General features: G+C 37.6%; 1 protein-coding gene across 6 annotated transcripts; it reads right to left on the minus strand.

Annotated features, from left to right (window-relative positions):
• Window positions 1–5,550: 5,550 nt before the first annotated feature.
• Window positions 5,551–9,905, minus strand: LOC149407632 (uncharacterized). 6 transcript variants are annotated; one of them, XM_089626899.1, is made up of 8 exons: window positions 9,828–9,905; window positions 9,680–9,761; window positions 9,349–9,438; window positions 8,577–8,717; window positions 7,593–7,615; window positions 6,553–6,595; window positions 6,388–6,486; window positions 5,551–6,312 (listed from the first exon to the last, which is right to left on the minus strand). In XM_089626899.1, exon 8 carries the CDS (start codon window positions 6,304–6,306, stop codon window positions 5,695–5,697), a length of 612 nt encoding a protein of 203 aa, XP_089483025.1. In that variant the 5' UTR covers window positions 6,307–6,312; window positions 6,388–6,486; window positions 6,553–6,595; window positions 7,593–7,615; window positions 8,577–8,717; window positions 9,349–9,438; window positions 9,680–9,761; window positions 9,828–9,905; the 3' UTR covers window positions 5,551–5,694. The 6 variants fall into 6 exon arrangements, with proteins under 6 accessions (XP_089483025.1, XP_089483055.1, XP_089483039.1 ...); XM_089626929.1 differs by having other exon boundaries at window positions 6,553–6,601; XM_089626913.1 differs by having other exon boundaries at window positions 6,553–6,625.
• Window positions 9,906–10,611: the final 706 nt, after the last annotated feature.

Raw genomic sequence — 10,611 nt, forward strand, 5'->3', positions numbered from 1 at the left:
CAAATACTCCACTTTGTAAGCCAAGACTGAACTCTCCTTTATACTAGAATTATATTTACTCATCGTGTGACGAGTGTCCACTGATATAGTCAGTTCGTGATCTAGCCTTAAAGGTTTCGACTTGTCCATCAACTCCTGTCTTCCTCTTATAGATCCACTTGCACCCAATCGGTCTAATTTGTTCGGGTGCATCTACAAGAGTCCAGACTGAGTTAATTCGAGTGCATAGACTCTATCTCTAGATCCATGGCTACTAGCCATTTTTCTTTGTCCAAGTCGACCATGGCGTCATTAAATGACACGGGGTCGTCGTCGTTCGCATCCAAGGCAACGACGTTTGCTTCAAAACCAAGATATCGGTTGGGCTCTCTAGAGACCCTCCCACTACGACAAGGCAGTGTAGCACTTGGACCAACGTTTGTGTTTTCTTCTTCATCTCCCACTCTCACAACAATTGTAGGTGGAGATGGATTCCCTTGGACGTTAGTCTTCGGGGTTGGTCTAACAGTTTCCTCGAGTATAATTGTACTTTGAGGTTTATGACTTTTAATATAATCATCTTCAAGAAAAGTAGCATGAGTTGAAATGAATGTTTTCCTATCAATAGGATCATAAAAAATACCTTCTTTTGTCCCTTCTGGATAACCAACAAAGAAACAAATGTTTGTTCCTGGTTCCAGCTTGCTCGATTTCTTTTTCAAGACATGAGCGGGACAACCCCAAATACGGAAGTGACGCAAACCTTCAGGTGCTCCATTCCATAGTACTTTGGGTGTTTCGGATACAGATTTTGAAGGAACTTGATATAAGATATACATGGCAGTCTTCAATGCATAACCCCAGAAAGATGTTGAAAGTGAAGAGTAGCTAATCATGGATCTTACCATGTCTAATAGAGTTCTATTTCTCCTTTAAGCAACCTCATTTTGTTGAGGGTTACCAGGAGCCGATAATTGTGACTCAATCCCATGCTCAAGCAAGTAATCGGTGAACTCAGTGTCTAAGAACTCGCCTCCCCGATCCGATCGAAAGGTCTTAATAGTCTTACCCAATTGGTTTTCAACACAATCATGAAATTCTTTAAACTTACTAAAAGTTTCAGATTTTCGTTGCATTAGGTAAATGAAACCATATCTAGAATAGTCGTCAGTAATTGGGACGAAGTATTCATAACTGCCTCTCGCAGCTTCACTCATTTGTCCACAGACGTCAGAGTGAACAAGTTGCAGAGGTTCGGTGGCTCTTAATCCTTTTCCAGCAAAAGATCGCTTGGTCATTTTTCCTTCAATACAGGATTCACAAACAGGTAGAGTTTCCACTTGAAGGTGTTTCAACGGCCCAAGCCTTGAAAGCTTCTCTAGCCTTTTTATATTTATATGACCAAGTCTTAAGTGCCATAAATAGGTTTGTTCATCACTAGACAGTTTAATTTTCTGATTAGATGTGAGTTTAGCTACTTTAAACATTTCAGCATTAAATGAACATTTAATTTCAGGAGTTGATACATATAAACCATTATATAATAAGGCATCACATATTAATCTTCCATCTAAAGAAACACTCATAGTTTTCTCATTCACATATAAAGAAAATTTTTGTTTAAGTAATTCAGAAACTGAAATTAGGTTTCTACAGAACCCAGGAATAAAATAAACTGAATCTAATATCAAATATTTATCTCCAAATTGGAGTTGAACTATTCCTAAAGCTTTAGCCGTGACGGACTCTCCGTTCCCCACTCTAAGCTGTAGTTCGTCTCCCCTCAGTTCCTCCCATGATTCAAACACCTGTAAGGTTGTACAAACATGATTAGTTGTCCCCGAATCAATTATCCAGGACGAGAGAGAATCTCCAGCATATAATGCTTCTAATACATGTAAGTGAGTGAACGGTACATTACCTTCACACGACTCAGGGTTGATGTCATCATCATCAGGAATCACTATAAGTGATGGCTTTTCCATTACGAGAACATTCTCTAATGGTAAATCTTCTGGTGAAGGTGGACGAGACTGTGGTGCCAAACTCGGTTGCACCTGATGGTAAGCATACTCTATCAAACCATCACGCCAAGAAAGAAGTTCGCTTTGAAACTTCATCATCTTATAATCCGGGCCAAATCCACGAAAGTAAATGACAAAGTCGGCGTATTCCTCGGTGAGTGAATTCAGAATTATTTCAACCCGAGTTGCCTCATCAATCTTTGTGCCCCCGAATGCGGCTTGATTCATCCAATCCGACATGTTTCTCATATAGAGAACTGCGCATTCACCAGACTTCATTTTGTTATCCATAACATACTTCAAGAGATAATTATAATTCGAAGTCATGTTGAAATTAATAAAATACAAGTACATAAATTACTATTGAAAAGGAAAAACATTCATAATATAAATTTAGGAAATAAAAACATAATGCATAAGCACGGGAAAAAATACTAAAGACCCAGTTTTTATATTCCAAGGTAATTCGACTAATAGTCACAGTCCGTTTCACTCTGGTGACGTAACGGAGTGCACCTAGTGAAAATGAGAACCATCTCAGATTAGTGAACAATCACAGTACATGTACCTTCATAACTATGCTCACTAACTACCATTTTAATAGGAATCGTTGGCCACATGAGAAACCACCGGTTGGTTCATGCATGAGTCGACCCAACATTTCAGTGAAAGAAATCTAGCTCATACGCACTAGCGTAACTAGTACACGTAGAGATCAACCCTCCCACCTATCGTCAGAGACACAACCTTAGTATTGGAATCAGAAAAGCCCTTCCGAATGGAACTGACCACCATGTTTAGAAAACCGCCGGTCACGAGGGGATCTTTCATCCTCACGGTGTTGTGTAAATGTTGGAGGCCTAAGACTCAATATACTTTTAGTATTTTAATTTCCTAGCATTTACTTTAATCTAGGTGATACACTCGTGTTTACTAAATCATATTAAAAGCTCGAGTGATTCTAAGCTACCCTTAAAAACAATAAGTTTCGATATAGCTTAGTGATTAGGAATTTTGTGACGTTCTAGTCTTGATTATCCTAATAGTATTCCTTCATGGAAAAGCTCCCAGTAGAGAAGGTGAGACACTAGGTCTTCTTAAGTACCCTCTCAGCTTAGCCTCTTATCGGCTTGGTGACAAAGCTCTCCGATCCGTTCAACTCATTCATTAATTAACTATCCTAATCCAATTAGACAATTTTAATGAATGAAAGCCCTTGCCAACCATTAACATACGATACATGATCTAAGTTATAGCATACAAGCATGGCAAAGCAATTAAATAAACAAGCATAGCAAGCATGGTTTGATTCGTGTTGATCGTATCCTAATTGACTCTTAAAAGAAAATCAAGATGAGCCCAATCATATTGGCCCATGGATTCAATTGGGCCCATTCTTAGGTCCTTTAGAAAATAAATCAATATCAAATTATTTAATTTTTCTTATTTTTTTTATCGAAAAAATTAATTAAGCAAGGGCCCATTCCAATGTCCCTTTTAAAATAAATCGATATCATAATAATAGATTTTGTAATGTTTTAAATAAAAATCATTAGGGCTCAACCCATACAATTAATTAACTAAAACATTTAAAAACTTAATTAGCCCACTAGGGTTTCCGGGCTGAGGTCCGGACGAATCCTCAAATCTTGACCTAGGTCAAGATTAGACTTGAGGCTGCACCGGACCGCCGCCGCCACGAGGGCGCGGCCCGGCACGAAGAGGACGGCCGAGACTTGTCACAAAATTTTGTGACAAGTTTTCTTGTGGCGTAGTCGTGGAGGTTTCTTCGTCCGTCATGCTTCTTCGTTGTGTGTCCGTCTCTCGCCGATCGTCGTGATCAAGAACGTCGCACCATCGGGTTACAACAATAATAATAATAATAATTACATAAAAACCTATACCCTTTGAATTTCGGGTGTACAAAAAACTAGAAAAGCGAGAATAAAAAATTCTACGATCAACCATAAATCACAATTCACATAATCATATATTGAATTGCACGAACTTCATATCAAAATATAAATTCATTCAAACCATATTAAATTTAATCACATGAACGAATCAATTAATTAAGTAAATCAACTAGCTCTGATACCACTTGTTGGGGATGATTCTCCCATATAACCATATTAATGCGGAAGAGTAATTAATTACTCTAATCATGAGCTAATTAATTCATTGATTATATGACAAGATCTAGATTTGCGTTTATTAATTTTATACGAGAGCATATATGTCAAACAACCGATTTAAGAGTAAACGAATACTTACATTGATTTTCGGTTCAGCTACAGAACGCTCCTAAACCAATTGCGTACTCCTTGCGTCGTCTTGATGAAGGACTCGAGGATGACACCTTAGTCTTCCGAAACGTAATCTCCGAGACGAATAAGAAAGATGAGTGGGAACAGTCTTTATCTCACTAGATCACGAAACTAGGTGTTTCGAGATCTCGCTCTTATTTTACTAAGAATGGAAACGAATTTCCGAGGGGAAGGAGAGGCAGAAGTGCACGGCCAAGGGAGGCTAGAATGCACAAATTTTTTCACAAATTAATTGCTTAATTTTTCCTTCCCATGAACCCCCTATTTATAGTAGTAAAATGAGATATTCATGGAACCTTCCAGAATATATTATTTCCTTTTATTGTGTTCACACTAGAGTATTTAATCTAGGCCCTTGGATCTCAACAAGTGAATCCTACTTTTTCTCTCATCCATCAGATCAATATCTATGAGATATTATTCTCTATTTAAATAGAGAATATTTTATTTAGTGAGATAATAAAGGAGAATATATTATTTCCCTTTAAATATATTCTCATATATTCTCCTAAATACTTTCCTTTAAATAAGGAGAGAATAAAAGACAATATCTTATATTATTCTCTCTCCTTTATTTAAACAACTAAAGAGAAAATATTGGTAAATACCAATTTGAAATTTTCGAACATGATGGCACACGGCCAAGGTGATTTGTGCAACTCCCTAGTGCCAAAACCCTAATTCGACTTTTCCATGTGTGCAACGTCCAATTGCTTAAAACCCAATTAATCCACTAGGACAATATGGAGCTTTAGACGCGACAAAAGTTGTGTCTAAAGCTCCAAGAGTCGCGTCTATTTACCTAATAGACGCGACATCAGACGCGACAGAGGTCTTGTCTGTATGTTTGTGTCTGTTGGTAAACAGACGCGAGAAGTCGCGTTTAATGCTAGACACCACTTTCAGACGCGACAACTCGCGTCTAAATGTCGATTTTGTTGTTGGCTAAACAGACGCGAGAAGTCTCGTCTAATGCTAGACACAACTTTCAGACGCGACAAATCGCGTCTAAATGTCTTCCCGCCTTTTGGCGGGACAGAAACAGACGCGACTTCTTGCGTCTGAATAGTTTTGTGAAATTTCTACAGACGCGATAAGACGCGTCTAAATATGTTCCTGCCAAAAAGCGGGAAATACTTTAGACGCGAGAACTCGCGTCAAAAGTTTTGTTTGTTTTTTTTTTATTAATTTGTATAAATTTTATTTTGAATTAATTTAAATTAATAAAAAATGCATATAAATTAATAAATATGATATCATAAAAGTCGTAAATATTTCATAAAAACTAATATAAACGTCATACGATATTTATCTGAAATACATAACAAAATAGTGCAAAATATCAAAGTCTATAAGATGCACATCTACGTCTCGGATCCTCCCGGTCGCCCTCCTCCAGGTCCCGCTCCTCTCCGTGCTCCCGATCCTTTGCCCTTTGAGCTCACTTTTGTTGTTGTTTTCCCTTTGCCCTTCTGAGCGGAACGTGTCACTGATGGTGGATCAGGAGTAGTCTGAGTCGGACGTGTCACTAATGGTGGCTCAGGAATCGTCTGAGAAGATGTCTGCGGTGAATGCATCCTTGCCTGCGTAGGAGTCTGCTGTGAGGCAGCGCTACTCCCTGGCTGAGTCGACGGACAGAACTGTGATACCATCTGCGCTACGTCGGGAGGTAAGACTGGAATATGCATACCAGGAATGCTTGCAGCTTGAAGGTTTTCGAGAAGCTGTCCTAAGAAACTCGACATCGATATCAATACTCCTGGCGGTCCTTGTGAAGCAGAAGAAGAAGCTTGACTATCGTCGATTCGTTGCGCATTGATAGCCGATCCTCTCGGGACAATCGAGCCAATCCCCGGTAGATGATCAGACCTAGCCCCGAGAACCACACGCATGGCATATCTCTCCCATGCCTCCAAGTCTTCTGGTAAACCTTGGTCAGTGGCCTGCCGCCTTTGCTCGTCGACGAGCGCTTGCATCCTTCCCTGTACGCGTTAAAAATATAAATTTAAATTTGTTAAATAAAAATTATTAAGTAAACAAGTTATTTTAAAACTTACATATGCCCTTTCGCTCTCCGCCGAGGTCCACGCACCCTTCTTGGTATAGACCTTCTGATAGTTTCCAAGCAAGGTGTCCGGATTTCCGTCCTCGTCTTTCTGAAAATTTACAAGGATATAAATCAAATCTTGAAAATGATTTTAAAGTCAAGCAAAGCAACTTACGTTCTTATGGCGAAGGGCATTGAAAGACACCGTCCCTTCCAGGCTGACACTTAAAATAAGAATGTAATTACTTCTACAAAAAATTTGGCATGATTTCTGCTATATTATTGACAAACCAAAATCTGCAAATTTAATTATTTAATCATAAATAACAATCGTTAACTACATAAATCGAGTCTCCATGGCTCGGTCATAACAGCTCAAAAAGTTTAAACAATTTAATTTTTACCAATTATCAAATTTAAATTCCTAATTACTATTTCGTAAACCTAACACAATTTAATATATAATTTAATTGTTAACTCAAATCAAAGCTAAAAATATCACCAACAATTTAATTTACTAAACTCAAATGATTTAATTACCAAAATAAGGATCGAGTGTCTCGAGACAATATCGAGTATCTCGTGACAACTACATACAAAAGTGAGGAATAATTACTACGTACGGCAACAATGAAAGACGGACACTAATCTGCAGAGAGTAGATACATCTTAATATGGTTAGTTACGTTGGTTAATTGACTAAATGGGATCGAAGGTTAAAAAAAACAAAGAGCATGAGTTTTGAAGGTTAAAATAATTTATAATTTGTTGGTAAATAAGGATAGAAGGGTTATATCTAAAACCGACTTTCATAGTGTTAAAAATTTGACATTGACTCGTATAGATTAGAGTGTAAGTAAATCGGTTGGCTATATTGTTTTGTTTATGACAAGAATCACCAGGTTTTCTTCTTTTTTTGTTCATCTCATATACTTAGCTAGCTGCCCACTGTGCAAATCTTGTACCTGACCGCTAATTTTCGGTAAGTAATCATTATTTTCTACAGTTTTTACTAATAGATAAATGATTATGTGATTACTTTTGCGAAGACCTGGACTTTATTTTTTGTACTCGAGTTATATAGCTACTATGACTAATATAATAATATCACCAGAGTGTAAAAATAATATCACCAGAGTGTAAAAATTCAATCACTAAACATGAAATCAATCTGATGAGATTGGAAGTGAAGTGTACGAGGGATCGGACACATACCCGCCAGATGTATCAATCACTTCCTGAAATCCGAAACAAACAGACAGACAAAAAAAATGAATAATGAGCAGAAAAGCCGTGTGAAATAATTTGCATGAAAAAAAGTTTTGGAATATTCTATGGCAATACAAGCCAAAGAGGAACATCCATTGCTACTATAGCAGTCTAATATCAGCATTGAACAATGATACGAACTGGTATTTTTTTTTTAACTCACTGAGATTGAAACAGAAGAATATTCAATGGGTGATATTGGATTTTCGAGATTTATGCGCTCTCTTGAATGAGAAATTCTTCCTTACTCTAGTTTCTCATATAATTCACATGCCCTTTATAATCTAATAACCTCTCTGATTTATAGGATAATACAATTTCTAAGTATTCTAGATTAATCGCTAACTTATCTGCCAATTATTATAATTCTCCAGGAATCTAGATTCCTAGCAAGCAACAATTAGTACCTCTTCTTCTATCTCAATAGCTCTGAATTTAAATTTAGATAATAATACAAATATGAAAGTAGTGCAGGTTTATTAAGACTATGACTATGAGCATGTAATAGAGACACCATCACGAAAGAGAATGGTGTTTGGAATGGAAAAGGGGTTGGAAAAGCGACACTATTAAAAGGATTCCAAATTGAATTCAAGCGTGTGCACAAGCAAAACCATGTAATAATATTAGCAAAGTCCTATCTATTCCAGCAAAGCAATGGGTCGCGACAGGAATTCGACTAAGCTACAACCAGGCCATGATCGTGATCCAATTAAGCAATCTCTCCTCTTAGTCTCTTTTAAAAATTTTCCCAACTTTCTCTCCTCTAATTCCATCTACTTCATATCTAAAATTTTATTCTAGCGGCAAGGATACCCTAATCTCCATCTAAATCTAATCACACATTTTGGCTATCCACTTGATTGCTTCATATTGGATTTCTTAAGCAAAACACTTTTCCAGATAAAAATTTCGGGTGACATATTGTACCTGAGGATTGGCTGGGCGAGTTATGAGAATATTAACGATAGGCGGATTTCTCGAGCGATGAACGGACGCGGTGGACTTCTACGAACCAGGCCGTCGACTTCAACAAAAAAGCAACAGGTAATAGAAGGCAACCAGTATACCCTGTTATATATGATAGCAACAGGTAGGATTTTCAGCTGCATACCAGGCTTTTTAATCATGTCGAGTTGATATATTCGTCTTGAATAGTGTCACTGGTAAAATATGATTGTAGTTTTCTTAATAACCAAAGTGTTGATGCCTTACATTTCTAAACATCTTTTAATTTAATGTATTCTTATTGATGATGCTTATTTGTTTTTATTTGTCCTCAGGACTGTATTGTCTCTACCCCCTATTATAAATGGTGCTCACTCTGCAATTACTCTTAAGACAAAGAATGTCTTCATTGAAGGCACAGCTACAGATTTGACAAAGGCCAAGACCGTCTTGAATACAATTGTATGCGAGAAAAATTTCAATATACATGTTTGGTTATTTCTATGGCACGTATGTTCTCATGGATGGTAATCTAATTCATTATTTTTCTAGGTAACTGCTTTTTCATTTTACTGTGAAAAAAAATTGAGATAGAACCAGTGGACGTGACTGCTCAGATTTGCAAAGGAAATTCGAAAAATTATGTAAAGGAAATTAGACAATTCCACAATTCAGCTTCGTCCAAAATTCCCTTTAACATTTCAATTTTGTTACAGTCAGTGAGCAACACAGTGTAGGAGAGAATTCAACTCACCTCGACGAGCGGCGGAGCGGCGGCCGAAATCACGCGAAGAAGACAATTTGGATTTTTGGGAATTGCCGGACCTGGGTTTGGGAGTGAAACCTGCGATTGGAACGACGGAGTGATTTAGTTTACTTTTTTTTTTCAAAATCTATGCAGAGGTGTCGGGATTCCATGTTGGATTTGCAGAGGAAAAGAGTTTTGCATTTGCAGATTTGCAAACGAAATTCGACAAATCATGTAAAGGTAATTCCACAATTCACTTTCGTCCAAAATTCCACAATTCGATTTCAATGCTGTTACAGTCAATGAGCGACACAGTGTAGGAGAGAGATCAACTAACCTCGACGAGCGGCGGCCGAAATCGCGCGAGGAAGACAATTTGGATTTTTGGGAATCGTCGGACCTGGGTTTGGGAGTGAAACCTGGGATTGGAACGACGGAGTGAGAATATATCAGAGGAAGAGAGGAAGAACAAGAGAAACACTCACCAAAATTCACGGCGGCGCGGAGGATGACCGTTAATTTCTGGAACAGAGCATCGCCCAGACCGGGAAACTTGGGAGAGTGGTAATGCGCGCGTTCGTGCTTCGTGGGAAGTTAAACTGAATACCCCTTTATAAAAGAGAGAAGATAAAATAATTTGACCCGAAAAATCTGTAATCAGTTGTGTCTCGCGTCTAACTCTCTACCGCAAAAAAAAGGGATGCGAATATTTCCATTTTATTTCCCCAAAATCTACATAGACGCGACATAATATTTTGACGCGAAATGTCGCGTCTATTCCCAAACAAACTAAATAAGTAGCGGGATATATGTCGCGGGTAAAATTTTCGTGAAATTTTGTATCAGACGCGACAAGTCGCGTCTGAAACACTTAAAGTCGTGTCTATTTAGACGCGACTAGTCGCGTCTGAAAACATTCGAGTCTGTAGCTTAAGTTTGTAGTAGTGATCATTTATTTATTTTGTCCAACAATAAACAAATAATTAATAATTATTTATTTACTTGATCAAACGATAAGTAAACAATTCTACCATAAATATTTATTTAATTCTGCGAATACCTGTTTTCCAAAATTAATGCTGTCAATCATAATTTCAACAAGTGAGATGAATAATGATAAACATTATTATATGAAAGTTCTTATCCGCCTTTATCACAGCCGAATCGGGGACTATGAAAAAGACGAAATAGTCCTTTCCCTTTTTCATCGATTCGTCTAATCTTGGTCAAATACTCCACTTTATAAGCCAAGACTGAACTCTCCTTTAT

This window comes from Urtica dioica, chromosome 1 (assembly GCF_054948205.1).
Source record: "Urtica dioica subsp. dioica isolate 48M chromosome 1, U.dioica_male_clone48M_v1_H2, whole genome shotgun sequence".
Taxonomy (NCBI): Eukaryota; Viridiplantae; Streptophyta; class Magnoliopsida; order Rosales; family Urticaceae; genus Urtica; species Urtica dioica.